Here is a 25,967-nt window from a genome sequence, read left to right on the forward strand (position 1 = left end):
TTTTGGCCTGATTGGCTTTTTTAGTTTTTTTTTCTTTTTGTAAAAATTCCACCTCAAGTCTTGTTAGTTCTACTCATCTAAACTTACAGATCACCTCATTATTTTTCCATTTCAAACAACGGTAAACCAGCGGAAACTTTTTTTTTTTTTCTTGGTGAATTTGTATCCGTTTTTTGTTTTGTTGTTTGTTTATTATTATTATTATTATTATTTGATATGGGCGCAACATGCTGCCGTAATCACAGTGTTATTATCCTAATTAGAAATGTGGTTACTGTATGAAATGATCTCTTGGTTGCATCTGGTCATAGATTCAATAATCTTATGCTTGAAAATGTCTACTTTTTTGTACAGTGTCGGGCTTTTGCTTTTTGCTTGTTTTATTGGAGTTAACATGCTTTCCATGCTCACTTACCTCATATCCTTTTGAGATACGTAGATACTTTTATTTATTTATCTCCACCTTTTAACCCGAGTAAGACGGTAGATGTGAGTAAAATGATACAAAGAACCAGTTTGTATATTGTGTACAATAATAAAGAGGGTAACATGAAATTCACATCATGTTATTTCTGTACTTCTTGTTTTTTTTTTAAATGTCCCATACAGCTCTTTTGTGTTTTTGGTTTTTTTCCCCCCTCGTGTTAAACAGGTTTTTACATAATTTATAAAAATGTCAGTTTGACGTTGATTCAAATGTAGAATTGTAAAGGAAAAAAATCACACACACAAAATCTGATACCCTGTACTCCAAATACGGCTGTTTCAAAATGACTTTTGGAGATTTTATCTGCTGTACTCAATGAGTGTAAGCTTTTTCTCTCTTTTTTTTTTTTTCTTTTTCTTTTTTTTTTAAACGACAACAAAAACAATAAATAATAGTTTTCCTAGTGTGTCAGTTTGATATTGTGTCTATCTTCCCTTCTTTTCTTTGCCATGAATGTAAGGACATGCATAAGGAGGATTATCTGCAGGCCAGTCACTCAGCTGGGTTGGGGGGGATAAAACAAACATCTTAATTTACAGTATTATACTTTAAAATAGTCAAGTGTATAAAGAATTGACTTTAGATTTAAATTTTTTAGGCTACTTCACACTGACCTATTGATCATTTAAGCATAAAAAGGTACAATTCAAGGGATAAACCAGTGATATGTCTACATTAACAGACAGCTTAGCAAAGCTAAGCTTTTAAATAGTATCTTTAGGCACACCATCCATCTGTTGCATTTCTTTTAGTCCATCCATGAACACAATTTGGAAGACAAAATAATTATTTGCACCAACAATGTGATTCTCAAAGAGCTTTTAGCCAGCTGGACAAGTGAAGGATCTCTGAATCAAAACATATCTGCAGATCAACAATATCTGAAAGTCATGACCTAAAGAAGTAGGAATTTGTTTTTTGTTTTTTAAAGCCTCAAAAATGTTCTTAATGGAAGAGTGGCTGTCAGGAGGCCATTCTTACAGAAGGAAAACAGAACAATCTGAGGTAATAACAAAAGAACTGGACTGAAATATCAGTGGCAACAGATCTGATGGAGTGACGAATTACTTTTGTATTGTCTTGACAGTATACAGTGCCTAAATAAAGTTGTATTGAATGCTTCAAATTCTGAATATATACAGAAGAGGTCAGGAGAAATGTGCAACAGTGACTACAGCCATTTGTAACACGTGGCGGAAGCTTTGATGTGGTTTATGCTGCATTTTAGTCAGTGGTGTTGAGGATCTTGTCAAAAATGATGCAATACCATCTGGAAAGTGCAGAAGAGAATTGGGGCAACTGGGGGAAAAAACTGAAAAAAGCCCAATTTTGTCTTTTAGCAGTGGCCGTAACCCTATTCCACAGTATTGACACATATATGTGTGCATGTTTCAATAAACTGCAGCACCTACTTGCCATTTTCCAACACTAAAACAAATAAGCTTTTTTTTTGTAGTGTAATCTGAAGGATTCAAAAGATAAAAGTCACACGTAAATATAAACCTGCTTTTATTAAGGAAATGTAATAAAATCCTTTGTACATGACCCCTCCACAGAGGTTCACTGTGTCCATACATGCAACTCTCATGGTTGAGGTACTGTTACAAATGAACTGGAAAAACTAAACCAAATCAGATGTCATTAACAGACACTAACTAAACCAGGGTCAATTTCGATCTGCAGTTTGTTTAAAACTATTACCAAATTCACATGCACTTTTTTCCTGGGGAATAAAAGGATGAGAAAGTCTGATATACTAAACAAATGTAGGCATACATTGTTTGTAGCGGTTGTTGGTTCTTTTCCCCCCACTATTCAGTATATAAAAATTTCACTTATACAAACAGACAAATGTTTCATTCGTTGCTCTTCCCTCAATGTACAGTTTCACCCCTCTGCATAATGCATAGACACAGAAAGCTTTTCACGACCAAAGAAGCTATGGTGTGTTATCATTTACCAACAAAAAAGAGATGTTGAGAATCACAGCTGCAGATACTGCGCTTACATGAGAACAGCTTCTAAAGTGTGTACAAAGTGTAAACCATAAGCTCAGTTAAACCATTTGAATGTTCGGTTTACATAAAAAGGGGTCACCTTCCTAGCCTCTAAAGTATTTATGAATCTTTTGATTTCAACAATATGGCATTAGGTGATCAAACACGGGCCTCATTTCAATAAAAGAATCGCTTCTTTTCAAAGAGTGGCAGCTGAAAGAAATGCACAAAGTCGATTCAAAACAAGCATCTAAAACAGATTCAGTCGTATGTGACGTCCAGCTGGCTTTGAAAATGACACCACCTAAGCTGTTTAAGATGACCACTAATTTCACATTATTGATATTTTCCGAGTAAAAACCTGGATTCACTATTGTCAGTTAAATTGATCTTAACCCTAGTGTTCGATGCTTGTCCTAGATATTCTGATACACTGAAAAAAAGCCTTATAGTAAAACAAGAAAATGACTTTACTTCACTAAATATAACATTTATCCAACTTAAGAGTTCACCACAAAAATATGTCTGTAAAGGATTCAAATGACTAAATAAGTAATCCAGGATTTTGATTTCAAATCATGGCTTTTTTTTTTCTTTCTTCTTCTTCTTTAAAATAGAAAACAACTGAAATTACAACAGTTTGTTTGTCATTTGAAACAATGTTTTGCCCTACTTCCACAGATTTTTTATTTATTTATTTATTTTATTTTCAAGTGAATTAAATTTTTAAATTGCATTGCCATGATGCAGAAATGCTCCATAAGGCACTACGAGAGGCAAATCCCATGTTTCCAGAAGCAAAAGTCCTGTTGCAACATTGCCCTCTGTTAGTGTGATGGGTTCATAACCCAAAATGAGCACTTGTTGACTTGTAGGCTTGTGTCCAAGTTGGTGACAAAGAAGGCCGTTGCCTCCAGGACGCCAACCACGGAGTGTCGGGGTCACACAGAGTGGCAGTTTCCATCCAGGATCACCGGCGGGAATCGAAACAATTCACCTGTGTGAAGCCAGAAGATGTGCAAAAGAGAGTCAAATGAAAAACTGCCGTGTGTGGGTATTTCATTTCAGCTTATTTGATTCAAAAGCCAAGATTCCCCTGCTGCTTCACAAAAGTGAGTTAACTACAGAAAATTATTACTTCAGGCTCATCAGATCTGAGGGCATCAAACCAGCTGCAGTAGGTTAGGTAAACTTGATAAAATGTTCAATTTACTTTAGATACTAAGCTTGGTAATCAACAATCAGCTACAGATTAGAGTCAAGCAGAGTGAAATATTATGAAAAGAAAGCTGAGACTGAATTGAATGTGTGTTAAAGACAGACTGTATATAAAGGAGGGATGCAGCTAATGTGACATCAGCAGTGTTGGGATGTTTCTTAAAAAGCTGCTGAATTACTCATTACTCGTTACTTTTCTTAAAAGTAATGCAGTATGTTACCTAAGTACCACCTTGAAAGTAATTCATTACACTACCCGTTACATGTAAAATGACCTGAATCTTACTTTCAAAATTACCACTTAACAATATAAACCTACACTGCCACACCAACACAAATCTCTACTCCTATGAAGACACACATACATCCATCCATGTCCTTCTGCTTATCAAAGGCCGGGTCACGGGTGCAGCAGCCTAAGCAGAGAAGCCCAGACCTCCGTCTCCCCAGCCACCTCCTCCAGCTTGTCCAGGGGAACACCAAGGCGTTCCCAGGCCAGCCGAGAGATATAATCTCTCCAGCGTGGGTCTGCCCCAGTGCCTCCTCCCGGTGGTACATGCCCGCAACACTTTACCCAGGAGGCGCTCAGGAGGCATCCTTATCAGATGCCTGAACCACCTCAACTGGCTCCTTTCGATGTGGAGGAGGGGAGTACTCTGAGCCCCTCCCGGATGGCTGAACTTCTCACCCTATCTCTAAGGGAGAGGCCAGCCAGCCTTCGGAAGAAGCTCATTTCTGCCACTTTTAGTCGGCACCCACAGCTCGTGACCATAGGTGAGGATGGGGACATAGATCGACCGGTACATCGAAAGCTTCCCTGTTACACTCAGCACAACTTCACCACAATGGACCGGTACAGCGTCCACATCACTGCAGCCGCTGCACCAATCCATCTGTCGATCTACCGCTCCCTTCTCCCGTCACTCGTGAACAAGACCCCGAGATACTTAAACTCCTCCACTTGGGGCAGGAGCTCATCCCTGACTTGGAGTGGGCACTTTTTGGACCGAGGACCATGGCCTCAGATTTGGAGGTGCTGTTTTTCATTCCCACTGCTTCACACTCGGCTGCGAACCGTTCCAGTCCGAGCTGGAAGACATTACCCGACGAAGCCAACAGAACCACATCATCCACAAAAAGCAGAGATGAGATTCTGAGACCAACCAAGTGAAAGCTTTCCACCACTTGGCTACGCCGAGAAATTCTGTCCATAAAAACTACGAACAGAATTGGTGACAAAGGGCAGCCCTGGCGGAGCCCAAACAACGACACGCATACGATTTTATTTTATTTTTTACAAGCCGACAACACAAAACGAATATGAAAACCAGCCCAAAAAGACACATTGTTTCCACTGTAGAAACAAAGAGTAGGTAGAAACGGCCGTTACAAGCCTGACTGCTCATCACTGCTGCACCTGCTGAAGTTCAGGCTCTGGCTGCTGAGTGGGGTTAACATGTACTCAGCTTTAATATCACTGACAGACGAAACTGAGGAACACGGCAGACTCACACACTCCATTTTGACTTTGCTTTGCAGGAGCATTCACCCCCTGCTGGCCACTAATGTAAGTTTAGGAAGATTCACTTTTCAGACTTGGAAGCGTCGATCTTTTATATACAGTCTATGGTTCAAAAGGTTTCCAACTTCTCTTTTTTCAAACAAAAAAAAAACCTCGAAGCAAGTTTAAAAGTTGAGAATCATCTGAAGACAAAACTTTAACATTTCACTTATATGTGACTTCAGTACATTTCTAAACAGGTTACGGTCACAGTAAAATACATACCCTTTAGATTTTCACACTCTCTGTCCCATAGACGTTGTAGCCTTCACGGTACGTGGCAAAATTCTGGGTGTTTGCAGGAGGGGCCGGCTTAAAGTTTTGGGCATTCTTTGCCAGCTTCAGTCTTTTGGTTTCTTGCCGTGACTTATAGCAGAACTCTATCAAAGCCACGGTCATAGCCAGGCCAAGCCCTCCGACTAGAATATAGAAGACTCCTGCCACGTTGCTCAGGCTTAGTGCACTTGTCTTGTCCTGGGGAAGGTAAAGACCTCCGTTAAGACTTCTTTTAACTGGCACTTTGAGGCTGACCTCATATACACTAACATAAAAACCTACACTATATTTACACCCTGCTGCGCTATGACTACACAGAAACTGTGAGGAGGCTGCTAAATCTGTCTACAAATCCCTCCGAGGTATGGCTACCTAAAAATGAGAAAAGTTGGAGCAACTCAAATCTGTCTAGGTTCTAGTCTCAAGTTATTTGTGCTCTAAGTGGCTGTGAAGGTGAATGTAGAGAGACTTGCTATCTTTTGCCTGTTTTATGGTCTCTTTACGAGGCCACGTCTAGCGGAAGGCGGTCGTGGTCGTACAGGTCTACAATCCTCAGATCACTATCATAGCTGTTAAACTTAGCCTCAAAAACACTGCATATGTAACAATCAAGGTGGCAAGCTGTAAAGGTGAATTGAACCATTTTGCTGCTATTAAAAAAAGCCTAATATTGAAATTCATTTGTATGTGAGTTTTAACATATATTGTATAGTTCTAAAAAAAAAAAAAAAGGTAAATTCTGCTTTTTTTCTTGACCTAAAAAGTACTTCTAGGATATAAATCTCTTAATTTTAATTAATTTTTAACAAAACGTTCCTTACTCTGACACTCCATCTTTGAGACATGACTATTAAATACCATTTGACCACTTTAGAGCTCAGATGGTATTTAAAGGTCAGTTTGGACTTTGTCAGAATAAGGATGCCTTTGGGAAATCCAGAGAAACTATTTCACATACCAATGAATAAGATCAGCAATAAACTACAAGTCTGGGTGAAAAACAGCAGTATAATGGTTTCAATTCAAAACTTTATGGTATGAATTAAAAAAAAACGTGTGTGTTCTCATGCAAAAAAAATTTAATTTTTTTTAAAAATTGAGAATTGTCTACAAACAAAGAAGTTAATGTAATGAGCCGTGTTCAAAGTGTAGGTGTGTGTTGCACTGCGATATGTGTAGGGCAAACCTAGTTTTGAATGTTTTCCATGTGTTGTTGTGTGCTTTCGATGTTTGCGTATGAACATTTAGATCAAAATGCATTTTAGCAATCAGTGTAAAAAGACCTGCAGCGACTGACCTTACTTCCAGAGTCCTTGGTTCCACATTCACCCTTATCGTACCACCATTTGTTTTTCAGCTTGTCTAAGATGCCTTGTTCACTGAGTTTCAATACTGCAAGGTTTACAGGAGTTCTTCACGTGGGAAATAACATAAATAACATTGTATTATGTTATTTTATGTTATTCAACTTTTTTAAAAACTACTTTATACTGTACAAAGCGATAGAGTAGGGTCCTGGCCAACATATCACAGATAGCAAGCAACACTGCAGTATATAGATAAAAATATGACTTTCATGATCCATGGCTAACCTAGCATGCCAGACCCCACCTATATCGCTTTGAGTAATCGGCACACACTGATCACAAGAAGAAGAAAAAAAAGATTTAAACTTGCAGAATAAAGCAGCTGCTGCATAGCTTTCAGGGAATGAAAGAAAACAGAGGCAGTAATTGCTGAGGGCACATTATTATCTTTTTTTTGTTGTTGTTGCTATGGGCAGCCTTTTTGAAGTTCAGCAAGGTGGATCTAACAGGAACCCTTTCCTGACTAACAGCAGTCCAATTCTATAAACAGCTATTAGGAGGCTAATGTCTCACAAAATCACCCCCTTTTAACTCAGAGTGACCAATCACATGAGAGGAAATTATAGAGGGATCATGAAACGATCTTGATTTATTTGTTTGCTTTGAGACTCGCTGACTCCAAAGGTCAGAGTCGTGATTTGCAGGGATTTTTTGTGGAAGACATTATGCTGCATTTCCTCGACTGCTAGATTTCCAGGCTTGTTTCCTTTCAGAAAATAAAGATCAGTGTATGCAATCCATCATCATCATCCAATATATTGCTCTCACCACTGTATGTGTGCGTGTGTGTTTTCCCCCTTGTCAAATACGGCTTGTGTTTTGCAATAATACATAAAAAATAAATGAATATTAAAAGAACAAAAGGGCAGGGGGCAAGGGATCTGTAGTCCTGATCTCCAAGAAGAGCACTTTGAAGGGCAAAGTTGAGACTAGTTTGTTTGAGCGTTGAACACTACAGAGACAAACAGCAGACGCTAGACGCATGATTATAAATGCAATCGAGTCAGAGCCAATTTAACGTCGGCAGTTAGGCAGAGTTTAATATTTTCCTCTGAAGCAGAATCATCAGGAAGATCCTGCACATTTATATTTATAATTGTATTATCTAGAAGAAGATTTACAGACACTATGAGGATGAACAACAAACCAAAGAAATCAACTTAAGAGCAGGCACAACTGCTACCAACTTAAATGATTTTCATCATAACTGTTTAAGGGCACCTCATTCTGCACAATACAAACACACTTTTTATGAAGCAACATCTAGTGGTTTGTATGTTGATTTTCTGGCTGTATTTATTCTCCACTTTGGTGCACTAAGAGAGGCCACAGCAGAGGTTACAGTGGTAAATGTAATTAGCATAAACCGGCGAGCTGGTTAGGATAATGACTGGTTGTTATTGGCTAACATCTACCCTGCCTCGTGGCATTCTGGGTAGAATGATCTACTCCACTGAGCTGCTTAAAAAAATCTGTTTGTTATAAATTATGAACATGATTTTTCATCCAGTAGGGGGAAAACATCACAAGGTGGACTGCAACAGCCTGCTGGTCATCACATAAAGAGGTTCAAGCTCACCACCAGGTGGTGACCATGTGCTTTTAAACAACAGCCACTGCCCAGACTCACAGTTTAGAAATGCAAATGTATTTTCTGAATCTTTCCTATAAGAATAAACCTAAACACAAAACGGATGCATCCATATCCAGCCTCTGCACAGAAGCACATTATTGAAGCAGCTGGAGGCACAGGCTTTTTTGGGCTATTTTATTGTGCTTGGGTTTGTAAATAGTTTGCCCCAGAGACACACAGTTGGCTGCATTGTGGTGTGTACTGCTAAATAACTCAACCTGTCATTTACTGTCAGAGAGACAAACACTGGGAGCTGTCCCAAACCTCTGAAGTAATAGCATTTCACGGCTCGCTCCACTGAGAGCGAACCCTAAACAGTTAAAAAGGGTGATCTATCAAACTGATTCACATTTAAAGCAAACAGAGATCCAAATGGTCCAAATTAAACCGAAAGCCAAAAATACATCGCTGCCAGCAGTACTCACTGGGTTTAGTAATATGCTATAAAGGAAAATATAAGCAGCACTGCAGAATTAGGTACTTATATTTTAAACAGATATTATTTTTATATTAATTTTTATACAAACATTTATATTGTCAACAGTGTCACTAACTCAATTGAATGGTGACACATTTTATACATTATTTCACAAATGTGTTTCAGCAGATTTCCGATCATTATGTTTACAGACCAGCTTCCTGTTATGGGAGCCTGCAGAAAGTGAGGATCGAAGGACACACTGATATCTGCTTGAAGCTATTAGAACTGTGCATTATATACCATTTCACCACTTTCTGCCAGTTATCTCCCTTATTTGTATTTATAATTTTTAATACAAAAGATTTTGCAGCCCACCTACATACTTGACAGCTTTCAACTCTCTGATTTGCTTAAATGTTAAAAAATGCGACAGTACTGTTACATGTCTTAATCGTTCAACAGCTGGCATGCTATAAATACTCAAAAATGTTATTTTAACGTGAAAAACAAAACAAAAACCCAATATGGTTCATTGTTATAGTCCACAGATGCCTGTTTTTATCTCACTTTTGATTGCCTAATTATTTAAAAGGGAAATTAATGATGCATCCGGTGTCAATTAGATTTCATTTAAAAATCTGTGATTATTAGGCATAATTTCCTCCAGGAATCTTAACAAATGTATGTGTAAACAGCCTAAATCTGTCTGCAGAGCCACATGTGAAATCTGTAGCTGACTTATGAAATAGGATTTTCATTGCATCAGTCCTTAAAAGAAGTATAAGCCCAACCCCCGTGACAAAGTGCGGGACTGAAAAAGAATATAACAAACACCTGTACAGGCTGTTGCAATGGAATACAACATCTTACATTTGTGAAGCTAAATAATTAATCTCCAGCGTCAGTGTGCCTCCATCAAAGAGGTGTGGGTTCACCCCTTTCGCTTATGCTTGGTTCTGTGCTAAGACATGTGAAATTTAAAATTTCAGTTTTAGTGCTTTGTAGGATTTGATACAAATTTGCACAGGTGATTCTTTTACTGTGTGATTTAAGTGACCTCACAACTTTACCTTTCACACTCTCTGCAGGACAGGAATACAGAAAAGAGGGGAAAACATTCAAGACAGCAAAGAAGAACATAAAAAACTCGTGCAAAATCACTCAATACCAAAATAACCCACAAGAACAAATATAAAAGGTTTAAATTAGTTCAGCTTCACTGAATAAATTTAGAATATCTCAGAGTAGAAAAACATGAAAACATTTTAAAATATATGTGATATGTAGTCTATACATATGCATGTATGTGCTCAATTTCATTTGAGGACTCCCAGTGATAACAGCAGTGGTCTTCACATACAATATATCTCCATATTATTGCTGAATTGCAAACACTGGTGTTTCTGAAACTGAAACAAGGACAAAGAAATGTGGCAGTCCGGAGTGATACTGTTGCACTGATCAGCTGCTCTCTTTCTAACCAGACATAAAAGGACAGAGGACAGTTGCCAGTGAGAGGAGACGGTTTCTTTGCGTTACCCCCTCTGGCAGTATCCATATCCTGCTCACTCAGGAATGGGACGACCAGAGTCAGTAACAGGAAAGTTCATCCTGTCTCTTCTCTCATAATATGTCAAGTGTACTGTGGTCATGATGCAAGCTGAAGAGCAGAGGCAGAGATGGATCCAGAGTCTAGATCCTGGTGTCTAAAACAAAAGATCAGGGGCCTCATTTATGGAAAGTTTGTACAACTGATTTGATTAAGGGGGGAAATATATATATATTAGGGGTGCAACGATATTCGTATCGATATTGAAACGTTCGATACAGTGCTTTCGGTTCGGTACGCATATGTATCGAACAATACAAAATTTGTAATTTATTTTATCAATTTTCCTTCTGACGATGCTGTCTGTGTTGAGCGCTCAGTGAATCTGCGTTCGACTACTCCGCCTAGGCTGCACTGTCGAGCGCAGATCCACTGAGCGCTCAACACAGACAGCATGTCAGAAGGAAGAGCGCAGGGCAAGCTAGCAGACAGAAGTTAAGCTCTCCTTGCAACATGGACCTCCCCCACCCTCATTCAGATCTGGCGTTTGGAATTATTTTGGTTTTCATGTGACGTATGACCCTGAAGGTAAGGCGTCATGGACTAAAGTAAAACAGTATGTTGGATGTGCCACGCAATGCTCAATTACATGGGTGGGAGCTAGTGTGTTAGCGCAGTTAGCTCGTTAACGTGTTGGCCGTCTAGCCCCACGCACGGGTAGCTCGTTAACGGAGATTTGCCGTGTTGTGGCGTTAAGTCATTTCAACGAGATTAACGCTGACAGCACTAGTGGGAACACAACGAATATGACTGCACATTTACGCCGACATCATCCTAGTGCAAAGACAAGTGGAAGCAGACAAAAACAACAAGCATGCATGCTACAAACTTTACCCGAGTCATTTAGACAGCGTTAGCACATGATTCTCCTTATGGGGACCTGATATGTTTAATATGCTGCTGAGAATATAGCCCAGAAGAAGCGATAGTATAGCTTTTATTTTGGAAAGAGACATTTCTCTGTAATAAACTCTCTTTTCCAAAGATGAGTGATTCCTCAATCAGATACAGGGCTCGCAATATCGCTAGCCCGACGTCCCGGGGCTAGCGATTTTTCCAGTCGGGCTACCAAAATCTATCTCTGCCCTGCCCGTCGGGCTATCGTAGGAAGGAAAAATATATGTCAATGCTTTTGCATTCTTTCGGAAATGTAGCTGGGTAATTATGTCATTGGCATCGGTGAGCCACTGTCAATATGTGACATATTGAAATCGCGTTTGAATTTGCGCTTGTTTTTTGCTTTCACTTTGCAATCGCGCGAACTGTGTATAGAGAGCGACAGCACTGATCTGTGAGTGATGATAATTTGTGCACCAATTCCTCTGACATCTCTTATCAATCGTTAGCTTACTATGCAAACATGACAAGTGAAATCTCCCGCAGCAAGCTTAAACATGTGAGAGGTTGATCGCGCAGAGAATCGCTGAGCGTTATGTGAGTGCGTGTGTAAAAGCAGCAGGATATATATTTTAGTTCTGCTGAGCCAAATAAGACAGGTCAGGGTGAAGAAGTGACAGCCAAAGAAAAGCTTACCACAAAACGGAGAAGTTATGACAAATCAGACTATAAGGCAAAAAGAAAGTGCAGCTTTATGGTTTCATGGACAAAAGAATTTCTGTGGCTGCAATATGACGAGCTAAATAACCAGGGCTGCACATAAGTGGTCCGCAGGTGCGCATTCGCTGTCAAAATAAAAAACACGCACAAGGGTTAGGGTTAAATTTAAAAACTGTACTTTTGAGTTAAAATATATATTTATAATTTTAATAAATGACAAATTAAAAAGGCATGAACATTTTTTTGTATCGAAAAAATATCGAACCGTGACACCAAAGTATCGAACCGAACCGAACCGTGAATTTTGTGTATCGTTGCACCCCTAATATATATATATATATATATATATATATATATATTATATATATAATATATATATATATATATCATCAGTGTCAATATTTGAAAGACACTGATGTGCAAAGAAAGGTTGCAGCTCCTCTGCAAAGTTTGAAGTGATGTAAGTTAGTATGCGCGTGCACACAGTATGAAAAAGCAAGACATGCTTTACAGTAATAATTAGCTAATGTCCTCTATTATCATTTCTCTTTTTTGTTTTAACTTAACATGGAAAGTGAGCCTATATAACCTTTCAAAGACAGTGTAATGATCTTTGAATTACATCTAGTGTGAGTTTTATCATGTCATTGGCGGAACTTTGTGCTGAACATTCGGGGGGGGGGGGTCGAAGATCTCTGCTAATAAATAAATATTGGGTAAATTCCCAGATGATTAAACATGCAACAATTTTCCTGGTAATACCTGAAGTGAGTAAAGAAAATCAACAGTCTATTTATGCAAGATAATTCATAATTTATTGGGGGAGTTGTATTGGTTGCGTAACCCCCATAACCCCCCGGAAATTACGCCCCTGTGATAAATCCAGCATGTCATTGTCCTGTATGTGAGTGACTCTTATGGTTATAATAATGGGCTATTAAGGAAACGTTGCATAGTCTCACTTTCAGGGCTGAATGCATCTTCACAAAATTCACAGTTACACTTTTTAGCTATTACAAAACAGTAACTTGGTGAGAAGATGTAAGCACAAATCAAATCCTCTTGCACAAATGGAGCCCCTGGTCGTATCTTACACTCTACCATTGAAGGGTTTGCCAGGTCAGGATGGCCAGGGAAAGTTCTTTGACTGGCCTTTGATCAAGACCAAGCAAAGGTTTCTGTCAGTCTTACTCTGGATTTCAGTGAGAGGATGTCGGACAAAAAAAAAAAGTTTGGATCATTAGTCGTCACTCTGTCATTAGAATTCTCACGTTTGCCTGCAATGCTTAGTCCCCTCAAGACAACGCTGTTTCCTGTGCCTGCCCTACGGTTCAAGCAGCAGATTGGAGAGTGCACGTACATTTTATTCACTCTTTCTAGCGTTAGTTTTAAAGAACATTCATGTTGGTCTGTAGATATAAAAAACAGAAGAAAAATTAAAGTTTCCATCTTTCATAACCACAGACCAAAAACTACTCTGTCACGAGCACAGCTTTACCCACTGCCTTTCCTACCTCCTGCGTCACATACCTCTGGTTTAGCTCACATTTTTTTTCCTCCTCCATTAGCCAAGCAAAGGGTTCCCAGTTGATCACTATTGCATAATAAATAATAGTAAAGCCACAGGTAATGACGAGTAACTTCTAAACACGTGATTGGCCCCAAATGCTACACTCCGTGACGACAGCCTTGCCGATTACTCTGTTCTAGGATACCCGACTTTGGTGACATTGAGGCTGACCTTAGAGTCACCTCCCCCGCTGCCGCACTCTCCCTTGTCGTACCACCATTTGTTTTTCAATTTGTCCAAGAGGCCTTGCTCATTCAGTTTTAACACTGCCAGGTTAACAGCATTTCTTGAAACGATAAAACATAACTTGTAAGAAAATGAACAGGTCCGTGAGAAATCTAATATAGAATATTAGTAAGAAATAGTGATAAATATCAATGGTTCATAGGGGGAGCACGGGAGGGACAAATTGGTAAAGAATTTCACTGGTGTGGAAGGGTAAGAAGCATTTTTACAGCAAAGAAAACGTTAAATATTAGAGAGGTGGCATGGAGGGTTACATTTGTAACTGAAGTGTGCGGGATGGGGACATTCTGTCATTGATCATTTAGAAACAAGAACATCTAGCATGCAGCTTAACATTCATCACAACTGACAGACCAGCATTGTAACTAGCAAATTAATTCAAGAAATATTTTTAAAAGGAAAAGAAAGGGGAAAAAGAGAGGAGGGGGGCACCACAGAAAGGAGAAGAGAGGAAAGGTGAGAAGGAGAAGAGACAACACAAACGAGAGGATGGAGGGAAAGTGGCACGTGCGCACGTCGATGTGACTAATATACTGATAACCTGAAGAAACAGGAGAAAACAACAGACACAAACCAGATACGTGGGACAGGAAATCAAAAATGGCTCAATGTGTGTGATTCAATTCAGATAACTCATAACATGTTTCACTCGGAGATGCACTTGGGGAAAAAAACAAAGGGCTTAAGAAGAAGAGGATGAGAAAAGGAAACATCAGGGTAGGTGGAATACTATAACAACATGGAGGATATTGTTATAATATCCCACCCACCTTAATGCAGAGCCTTTTGGTGTGGCCACACCGTAGCCCTTAGAGTCGAGGTTGCCGCCCACTTTCATGGTGTCGCATGGCTTCCGCTGCTCTATGTACTCATTCATAGTGGATTCGAGAAGAAAGGCAAACTTGCCCTTCGACTTTCGTACCCGGGAAACCCCGTCTGGTGTTGTCTTGGCAAACACTGAGGGTTCGGCAGATTTCATGTACGACCACATTTTCTCATAAACTGCTATTTTGGAGCGCTGCATTCAGGGGAACAGAGAGAGAAGAGAGAGACAGTTAAGGTCAAGGTGCACAGTAACAACCATGAAAACAATCGCATGAAGCTGCTGGGAGTCCGAGTTACATGATAATATTGATACAGGTCTGGACTTTAAGTGTGGAGCCGGAGCCGCAAGGATGTTATCGGGATTTGTGCAAAATAACCGAGGTGTTTGCAAGAGGCTGAAACTTCTGTTTCCCACACGTTTCTCATACTTTATTAGAACTCTGTCATCCAACTATAAAAAACAGCCAAGATATCAAAAACATTATATTGTCAACGTTTTCCCCCTCAGACACCTATTAGAGTTATTAGCTGCTGTTGTTAGGGGGGGAAGACTCAAAAATGTAACGCTTTATTCTGGTCCGAGCTGCTAAATGAACAATTAGTGCCACCAAATATACTCTCAAGGCACCTCTGATGGTCTCTAATTAACAGGTTACACCTCAGTTTTTCAATATGTACTCATGACAAGACTGTCAACAGTCACAAAGTGGCTGAGGGAAAGTTACAAGTAGTGAGTACGTGCAAGAGATTGACAGGTAAAATTGAATTGATTAAAACTAAACTCCCCCCATCCAAACAAAAAAACAAACAAAAACTGGAATGAAGAAACGAGCCATTTCAGCCAAAGGACAGCAGCATGTGGATGTGTGTGTGCAAACACTAAAGACGGTTGATGCCAGGAGTTGCGGCCAGTTTTCAAAGGCTGGAGGGGTCCAGGTGAGCTGTGTTAGCTGACGACCCTCCTATGCCGGCCAACTGCCCTCTAATATAGGCTAGGACCGCCTCCAAGACAGCGGGAGGGAAGTCACGCTCACACAGCTCCCTGCTCCAGCTCTATATTTAGTGCACAGACATGAGTAGTATCAATATTTTCATCTAAAGCTCAGCAAGAAAGTAAGTGTATTTTCCAAAACTCCTAACTAGCTCAGCTCTGAATCGCAGGGAAGATAGCTGCTGCTGTGGTTATTTTCAGCAGCAGGTGTTTCGAGCTGTTACCACATCTGCTGTGACCTCACAGATTTCATTGCGTACTGAGCGCTGCACTAACAGACATGTGCTGCTTGTAATTCAGAGTGGATTTACCCTTTAAGTGCAAACGGTGCTGCAGAGGTAGTGGGCTCCTTGCCAGCAGCCTGAAGTCTGACAACCTGGCAGCTCAGCAGAAGTAACATGCAGCACATGTTTGGTATCAGTATCGATAAGCAGGAGTGACCTCCGCCACAGTTTATGTTCCTGCCAGCAGGTCACAGCTCATCACAGTCGCCGCCATCATGGTTGAGATTTTATTCAAATCAATCTGTTTGTACATCGATGCATGGATTGAATTTGACGCTACTGTGCATATGTAGCTGTTTAGGTCATGAGCTACTGCATCAAGCAGCAGCTAAAAATATACTGAAAATTTAAGAACAGAGAGTTATTTTGCACGTTCACCTGTAAAATAGCCAATCTTTATTCCCTTTGGCTTACAGCACTATATTATTTATTTATTTATTACTTTATTATTTATGGAATATTATTGTTATATATATGTTAATAGCACGGTGTGTGTCATATAATAGCTGCAAAGATAAAAGGTTAGAAAATGATGCATTAAAAAAAATCCACACAAGCTGCTTTTTATGTACCGTTTTTGAATTTTAGTGTGTGGAGTTTGCATGTGTGGATTCTCTCCAGATACTCCGGCTTCCTCCCACAGTTCAAAGACATGCAGTCAGTGGAGTTAGGGTAACTGTTGATAGTTAATGTCCCATAGGTGTGAATGTGAGTCTGAATTATTGTGTTATTGTTCAGAGGGTACCTCGCCTCCCACCCTATAGAAGCTGTGATGAGGCTCCACACACTCCACAAACTTAGTTGCAAACACTATGCATGCAACACATTGTGCATGTGTTTTGATTTTGGAGCCTGCTTTACGTTGATGTGTTTAAGGTCAAGAAGGAACTGCATCAGTCCACCTGCACTTAAAAGAAGCTACAGAAGCTACAAAAATCTTTTTGAACTCCTTTTAAATCTCTAAAATGACTGGTTGAGTCAGGCGTCTGCACAGCTCCCCCCCCCCTTTTATTTATTTTTAAATACTTGAAAAATCAGCAGGTTGTCTTTTTTGTTGTTTTGGCTTTAGTGTTCAGTATGGCTCAGTATGCATCCACACCAATTGTACCGCAAACACAGAAATAACACGAGTTGTGACTCACCAGGAAAACAAAAAAGAGGAAAAAAACCTTTCTAGTACTTCTTCTTCACATGCTGTGCATGGGTGATCTGAAATACACTCTTCTTTGACAGTGTCAAGAACTCCTTTTGTAATGGCATCTTTTTTAACTTATTTGACCCGCTAACTTCAAGTCTGACGGCTTCACCTCTGTGGCCCAGTCAGCTGCCAGCTGGAGCAGCTACAGACATGCACAGCACGGCCCTACTCTGACACTCAGTACGCTGCTAAAAATGGCCAGCGAGAGGCTGATCGCTGGGCACCAGGGAGTAGGAGTACACAGCTGTCTACAATAGAGAGGAGAGGGGAAAAAAAACGAGGCTACATTAAACTGGGCTAATGCGACCTGCACTTGGCTGTGAGAGATGAATCTCAGAGGGAACTTTGGCTTGAACTCATATTTATTAACAGCATCTGTGCGACCGGTTTGTTCCAGATTGTATGTTCAGTAGTCATGTGAGTCAGTCTTCCATTATTTCTATTAGGTGAGAGTAAATGAAAACATCAGAGTGAACTGACAAACTGTGTCAGCTCGGCAACGTGTACGGCAACATAAATAATTCACCAGATATGTAATGGATTGTGGGCTCGGGCTAGTAAGTGAATCATTCTTGACATATGCATGATTTCAGTTCAGTGGAGTGTTCATGTAAACAGTGTTAGCATGACAATAATAGCTGATGACAGGTCTGACCATAGTGAGCAAACTGCAATTCTTCTCTGGGTTGCATGTAAATGTATGCTTGTCAGAAGTAGGCCGGTCATCTGTGCGGAAATCTGTGAAACTCCTCACGCTGTCAAACTGATATAAGCGCTGCGAAATCTTCTCACCACGGTGGCTTAACTGAGACAAATTATTCTCAATTAATTACTGGTGTAACCACAACATCGAGAATATGACAAGCTGGTCACGTCCTCCGGCCAGTGAGAAATTTGGGTTTACTGCCCGTCATCCATTCTGAAAATGAAGTAGTCCTTCTTCCAGCAACCAGTTTATCTTTCAGCAGCTGACAGAGCTAAGAGTGACTCATGGCCCTGAGCGTGTCTGACACACTGCTGGCATCTCAAAACGAAGACAACGGGCCAAAGCAAAGCATGTGCACTCTTTTTGGTGTTTTTATATAGTGGCGTTCAATATTTAGTTACATGCATGGTTAAGGATATAATTACAACTCATTTACTGTATGTTCATGATCAGTGGAAATAAATTAAGAAAGCAACCAAACAGAAGCATGGCTCATTTAGCACAAAGCTGTTATTAAAATGATCTTTAATATTGCTTCGCTCATGCGCTCGTTTCCCTACTCTAACATCTGATCACTGTACACAACACAGTGAAATGCAACAAGCTAAATTTAGTTGGTTCAGTTCACCATACTCTGTAAACTTTTGCACACTGGAGAGTGAAGCTCAGGACAGATTATGTGCAAAAATTAATCACAAAATATCCCAATACCTATAATATATAGCAGATTTTAATCATTTCTGTAAAGAGGTGAAGCTAACAGTGGTTTCTCAAATCTGGCCACCTGAGCCTTGTGCCAAGAGTCAATCCTCTTAAACCTCTACGTTAAAATTTCAGAACTTCACAACAATAATAAACATATTTACACCTCATATATATATATATAGAGTGGCTTTGATCTCTCGCTATACAGGCAGCAGCTGTACAGGGAGGTAATACTTATATGGTTTAACTTGTTAAATTAAGAGATCATTTTGCAACTGAATGGGGTCAAGTTGGCGATTACATGAAATCTGCTTTTGGTAATATGGTGATTAATTGTGACAAATCTGCAATAATTGCAACTCTGTTGCTGTCTGCATAGAAAGAAATTCCCATTAAGTACTTCCATTCAGAGTCGAGCCAAAAATTTATAGATTTGAAACTGAAATTCATAAATTTCTCCACAAATGGTGATGTAGTGAAAAATGGCATGGCAGCTACTTTCTACTTTCTAATTTTATTTATATAGCGTCAAATCACAACAACAGTCGCTTCAAGGCGCTGTTTATTGTAAGGTAGACCCTACGATAATACATACAGAGAAAAAAAAACAACACTCATATGACCCCCTATGAGCAAGCACTTTGGCGACAGTGGGAAGGAAAAACTCCCTTTTAACAGGAAGAAACCTCTGGCAACAATACTTTTATAAAGGATTATAACTAGAATGCAACCACTGAATTGCAAAGAGATGCACTAATCAGCACAGGATGACTGATTGCAGCATGTTAGCAATCTATCCACCTTTGTAGATTAGACAATTATTTGTAAACATTCGCCAATCTGTCTCAGAGAGATTGACTGATTGGAGACAGGTTGTGTCCCACAGACAGTTCAGTACCTTGTTAAACAAGCTTGCTATAATCAGCATAAAAAAACAACACTATCATTCAATTATGGTCTCTTTTGTGAACAGTTGTTCACAAACCAGTCTGTGACATTACATATGGTTTTAATGCTTTAATGAACTTTAACGATACTAGTAAATTTTTTTAGGTTTGGAGAGAACCAAGCTGTACAGTAGCTGTCTATTCATACTAAGCTAGCTTCCTAATTAGTCCACAAGTAGCAAATAGGTGTAGTTCCAAAAATGTCTCCAAAAATGTTTTTACTGATCTTTTTAAATATTATACATATTTATACAACTCCATATACAATGGAAGGTTTAAATGGCAGAATGGCAGAAAGAAAGACACAAAATAGATATGAGAAATTTGCATCTATTTTAAATAAAACTACCTCTGCAATGCTTTAAAAAGCCGAGGGGCTTGACAAAAAACCTTTCTGAGGACCAGAACAAATAATTAAAGCGTATGTTTAATTATTAGCATACTGGTTATCATCATATATTATGAGCCCTAAGGAGCATGTATTATCTGTATTAAGTGATACATCCTCTTTGATGATCAGGCTGAAATGCATTGATAGCTTCTATTAATCATTAGTGTCTAATCTCCAGATTTCAAAAACCTTTCATCAGAAACGCTCCTCTGCGTTGGCATTTCCAGTTTGTATGCAGAAAGAGCCCATATTTTTCACTCAAGACAAAGTCACTACATGTCTGTCAATTATCTCCTCAGGAGCACCTTTGATAAATCACATCCTGTCTAATACATCACAGATTAGAGCATCTACAGAGAGGAACTGCTGCTTATGGTGCTGCCTTCAATGCAATGACTCACCAGGAAGCCACTAAAATATTTAATTTAATATCTATTTGTAAAAAATGTCTCATTCAACAGATGTGAATGAGATATTTTTTTTAAGGCTGCTAGATGTGTCAGTCATCTGTAATATACTGCAGAATGATAAGCAAATAAGGCAAATAGATAACTGCTTCTGTTTTCCAGCCATCTATTTACTTCCGCTTATCCAAGTCAGGGTTGTGGAGGCGCTGGAGCCTATCCCAGCTGTCACAGGGCAAGAGGCGTGTCACAAGTGTATCGCAGAGCTAACACACTCTCATCCAAATGAGAATCCCCAGCTGACCTAACATGCATGTCTTTGTACTGGAGGAGGAAGCTTGAAATGCGACACTGAAAGACTCCAATCGGCTGGTGGAACTGAACTGAGCGCAGATATGGATAATAGGAACAACTTAAAACTGGCAAACTCAACTCCACCACACTTCTGTCTGTCTATAGCTATAACAACAGCCTTGTAGAAGCGGAGTTTGGATATAACCCAGTAAAATTAAACTGAATTTCTGACAGATAAGTGACTTGCTGTTTTGTTTTGCATTTTTATCGAAAACCAAATCCTTCTAAATTTCCCAAACAGACGAGTCGAGACTTTATCATTTCCTAGTCGGCCTCAACTTTTTGGGACGAAGATTTCCTTTCCACCATGACACTTTTCTAAACAGGCCCATTTTTCATACTTTCATTTACTGCAGGAGACATCAAGTTACAGACCTCCTTGGCACCGATCATACTGACTGCTCCATTTCAGTGCTTTCAGACCTCGGGTCAGTTTTGCACAGCAGATCGAGCTATTCTGCTTGAACACCTTTGTAAACCTCTTGGGTCAGATATTACACTTGGTTAGATCCCTGCAAAACCCTTCCCTCACTGGAGTTAAACACGATAAACAAAAGCAATGCTCTTTCATCCCGAAGTTAAAATATAATCAGAATCTTTTCTTCTTTTGTCTGCGATTGTTTTCTGCATGCATGCTTTAATTTGATTATGCTTGGACTGACTCTGTCCTAACAAGAAAGCCCTCCAGCCAGCAGCAAATAACCCAACCCGACACAGAGAAACATGCTGTATTTATGCTGTCTGTAAATCTCAGAAGAGATTGTAGGATGTGGTTTCATAACTGTGAAATGATGCCGTCTGAAGCATCCCGATCACTCTCGAGTCTAAAGGAAGAGCTGGGTTTGTATATACCGAAATGTCTCAGACTCACTCCAAGCAATCACACCAAGAGAACGACTGGGACTAAAAATAGACACAGCTCAGAGCTGGACATCGGATGTGAATGACATTTCCATTTCCAAGGAATAGAGCGTCTATTGTGAGATTGCAGTTTTGTGACAGAGGCCAGCAAATTGGAATTATAATGACATTTTCTAGTTTCTCTTTAATGTTTTTCCAAAGTTTCAAAGACAGACAAAAACGTGTTCAATACTCAGACTGAAAAATCACTTCATTTAACTACATCCTCCTGAGGACATCTAAGATCTGGCAGCGATTAAGAAGCTAAGACAGAGCTACATCTACACAATCAGATACATCAGTTTCAAAATGATAATAGCATTAATTAACATGCAGGCTTTTAAATTACCTTACCTGCTTTTCTAAACGATAAACACTAACCAGTTGCCTGATCTGTTTCTTTTTATAAGGCGTTTATTTTTGTACTTCTTCTTTTTGCTTCTGAAGCACTTTTGAGTAAATTAGCGAAGACACAGTGAGGATAATCAAAGTCTGATTAATGGCACTGCAGATGGCCGCACAAGGAAGCATTACTGTCCCAGTTTCATAGCTGAATCATTCCTTTTGCCAAAAAGCTGGGAAAAATTATTTTGATAACCAAAGTTAATTTTGTGGACAAAATGGATTTGTGAACAGGCTGATAACAGGCGCTGCCTCTGAAGCCTAATGCCATCATTTAGTTCAGTGGCAGTCACAAGCGGACTGGTGCTCCTCTCTGAAAGAAATATGAGCTCAGCATAGTTATTCATTTCAGGGCAGCACTTTTAAATCGATAAACAAAAGAAACGCATGCAACTGTCGCACAGCTGTTTGTGTTTTTACTAATGTTTAATTTCTTTTAGGTTTAATAATGAATTCATTAGATGTAGTTATACAGTTGGTCTGGTTTCAGTAGTTTGAAAGTGCTGCATCAAGAAAAAGTAGTTTAAGGGGTTTTTTTTAGTAATGAGTCTTTGGATTTATTTATTTATTTACCTGGCAGGTAATGGTTCAAAACACACAGCACAGCTATAGAGGCTTATTCACCTAAAAAGAGGTCAGTTTATACAGTGCAGCAGCAGGATAGCGACAGGCATTTGAGACACTCACCCTAAAGAACTCCTTAGTGGAGCCGGAGTCTAAAGTCCCATAGGCGATCTCTGTCTGCTTGGCCAGATCCTCGGCACTCTCAATGGGAGAAACCATCCTCTCCACGGTGAGGAAGGCAGCCAGGTTGGCCGTGTAGGAAGAGATTATGATGAGGGTGAAAAACCACCACACTCCTCCCACGATACGGCCGGACAGAGACCTAAGAGGAGTAAAAAAAGGAAAAGGAAAAAAAGAGCAGAGGTAGAGACAGGAAATCAGCATGCTCACGTCAACACGTTGGGGAGGAAGGAACCTCGCAGTTCAACCCCGGGTACGTAATTTCAAATTTGACTATTCTCTCTGGTCCTCTGCTTTAACGATCACACACATACTGACTCGGCTGCTCTCAGATGAACTCTCATTCCTCTGTTTAAATGAGGACGCACTTCAATCGCAGTGAATCCCTGCATTGCAGATGCGCTGCTCTGGATTTCTCTTAATTTATTGTTTTCTTAGTTAGTTTTTATATTTTTGTTCTTGTGTATTCACGGTCACTTCACCAGACCTACAGTGTGTTTCAGAGATGCTGTGTGAGGACTCTACCAGTGTTATCTGAAAATTGCTCATAAATGGAGTTAATCCTGAAAAGAAAATCACAGTAAGATCAATTTCCATAAGAGATTAGTTGGTCTAAATGTGGTTGAACCAGAGTTAAAGCTTTAGCCACAAAAATGCCCTAGAGGCAACAGAAGGTGTGATTAAGGATTGGAAATCAGAGAATACATTTCCTCTTGTTAGAGTAGCCTGGGAACTGCTGGTCTGTGTCGGAGCTATAAGGAATAATTTAGCAAAAATTACAGCATCAGCAGTTTTAATTCAAAAACTGCATGTACTTTGAAGCCAACATAAAATCCCTCATTTGCTGCTTAATTGATTTTTTTTTCCAGTGAGGTATTAGAGACTGAGAAATCTGCAAATTCCAGGTTTTCAGGAGTGGTGCCTTCTCTGCTTTTTTCTTTAAACATAACATTAAAAAACTCAGAGTTAAAAGTTCAATAAAATAAAAACAAGAACATCTTTGACATATCACCAGTTTAATTATTCCATGAAACGTTGGGAAAATCTGTGAGAACCTTTGGTCAAATTAGTTTGCTTTAGCTCTTCAACCAGCTTCTCTACAATCTTCCAAAGTCAAATAAGAGGAAGTGTCAGAACAAGAATCCTTGAAGAAGTCACAGATGCCAGAACAGCGATGAGTAAACAGATGGATGGATGAGGGAATGAGTAGAGGGTATGACTGGATGGCCATTGTGTTGGAAAAATATATAGTTATGGAACTGATATCATTTCCTCACAATATACCCTATATGCACCAAGTTGATGACCGTAAAATGGGACATGCAGCAAAAACACGGTAGCCCTCCAAGAGTCAAGAGGAAATCAAGTCCCTACTTTAAATGAAATGTAATGACCCCTGTGCATTTTACAGCCCTCAGCATGGTGGATATAAGTTATTTTGTGGATGCAAAGCATTGCTGCCAGCATGCAGCTTCAAAACACAAAGATGACGAGTTGATGATGGTTTCTTGCTCATATAGAAATGGGAGGAAAGTGCAGTGAAGTGGAGCACGATGTTAGGTGGACAGCCCTAATAGTGAAGCTCAAAATAACCTATATGCACCAATGCATGATGGGAACGCATGTATGGGACTATAAAATGCAACGAGAGATGACAAGGACATCGGAGATGTGGTGGAGTGAACACAACAAACCAACCTTGGTGAGATATCGCATCCTTGCTGCATGAAGGCACCCAGGGAGAACCACAGGCTATTAAAAATCCCAAAGTCGTTTGGAGGGTCAGGGGGGCTCTGAGGGTCTTTGGCCTCATCGTTTTCGTCCAGATGCCACTCATAAGGGCTGAAACGGCTCACCAGGAAGAGCACCACACTCACACCGATATAAGCAAAAACTATACACATCCAAATCTCATAGGCCAGTGGATCCAAGAAGGAGAACACCCCAGGCTTGGACTTCTGGGGCTTCTTAATCATAATGGAGATGCCCAAGCTCATGAAGGGTTTAGAGAAGTCTATCACTTCTTCTCGAACCAACGTTATAGTTAGTGGTGCCACAGCTATGTCAGCTCTCTGTGAAAATGGAAGGAGGCACAGAGGGATTTAGTCTAACAGAAAAGAAATAATAACCAAACAAAGTGTTAAATTCTGTAAAAGAGTAAATATTGATAAACCTCAAACCAACTCAAACTCACAGCACATTCACAGAGTAAACAGAATGAACATTGTGAAATGGCACAGCTTAGTATATACTGAATAGCAGACCTGTGATAAAGCCCTTCAGAGGGGATCTGCCATTTAAAAATGAGTCACTCAGCATTTGTTAATGTCTTTGTCTCGATCCAAATCTCCTCCATGAATCAAGCGGAGGGTTGGAAGACAGAGGTGGATGAGCTTATGTAAGCAGTTCATGAAATGTGAATCAGCCTGTTAAATTCACCTCCAACAGATCCTCTGCTTTGCCTTTCAGGCTCATCAGTTAGTATGAGAAACAAATGCTGACAAATGTCTGCAGTGACTGGAACAGAATAGACTGCTGCTTCAATATTGCTTTTCTGGTCTTACTGACCGCGCTGTGTAACGTAATCCACATTAAAGAAAACTGAACACAAAGGATTCATGTGGCTGATAAATTCAGGAGGGGTCTTAGGCAAAAGCAGCTGCCTATTGTTCATTGTGAATTTACGTCCCAGCAGTTAATTGGCAGCAATATAAAATTAGTGTTGATGCACAAATTTAGATGAGGCCTTGTCACGGCTCGTTCAATTAAAATAGATGGCAATCTCTGTCGGTCCAGCTATTAATACTGCTGTAGACATAACGGCAGAAACTACAGGTGTCAGATTGTGAATCAGGCACTGAATCACCGTCTGCATGCATATCTTTTTACATTTGCAGTCAACCGTGTGAGATGTTTTAGCATCGTTCGTTCAGCAGCTGAGGCCTCATAAAAGATGCAAATTGTCTTGTTCAAGCCAGTTCGGCTGTGAGTGATCCACGAGACACATGACAAACTCAGTTGAGTGGATTCTACAGGAGGAGGAGGGATTTCTAAAACTGAGTCACTCTCCAGATAAATATGTTTATTTTTCTTTGTTTTAAATTTATTCTTATGTACCGTATTTTCCGCACTATAAGGCGCACTTAAAATCCTTTAATTTTCTCAAAAATCAAC

At 39.8% G+C, this 25,967-nt stretch overlaps 1 protein-coding gene across 6 annotated transcripts in view; it reads right to left on the minus strand.

Annotated features, from left to right (window-relative positions):
* Positions 1–1,979: 1,979 nt before the first annotated feature.
* LOC102305150 (glutamate receptor 3) overlaps positions 1,980–25,967 on the minus strand; it is a 76,603-nt gene continuing 52,615 nt past the window's right edge. For 2 of the 6 annotated variants that reach the window (XM_042220821.1, XM_042220820.1), the window contains 6 exons: positions 24,492–24,865; positions 22,737–22,935; positions 14,713–14,960; positions 13,868–13,982; positions 5,489–5,737; positions 1,980–3,481 (listed from right to left, as the gene is read on the minus strand). In XM_042220821.1, the coding sequence (XP_042076755.1) occupies positions 5,492–5,737; positions 13,868–13,982; positions 14,713–14,960; positions 22,737–22,935; positions 24,492–24,865 (1,182 nt within the window). In that variant the 3' untranslated portion in view covers positions 1,980–3,481; positions 5,489–5,491. Of the gene's footprint in view, positions 3,482–5,488; positions 5,738–6,836; positions 6,952–13,867; positions 13,983–14,712; positions 14,961–22,736; positions 22,936–24,491; positions 24,866–25,967 lie in introns of those variants that run through there. The other 4 variants (XM_005922066.3, XM_005922067.3, XR_006054404.1 and 1 more) reach the window with 3 other exon arrangements.

Source organism: Haplochromis burtoni, unplaced genomic scaffold (genome assembly GCF_018398535.1).
Source record: "Haplochromis burtoni strain Fernald_Lab_line unplaced genomic scaffold, NCSU_Asbu1 Contig_56, whole genome shotgun sequence".
Lineage (NCBI taxonomy): Eukaryota > Metazoa > Chordata > Actinopteri > Cichliformes > Cichlidae > Haplochromis > Haplochromis burtoni.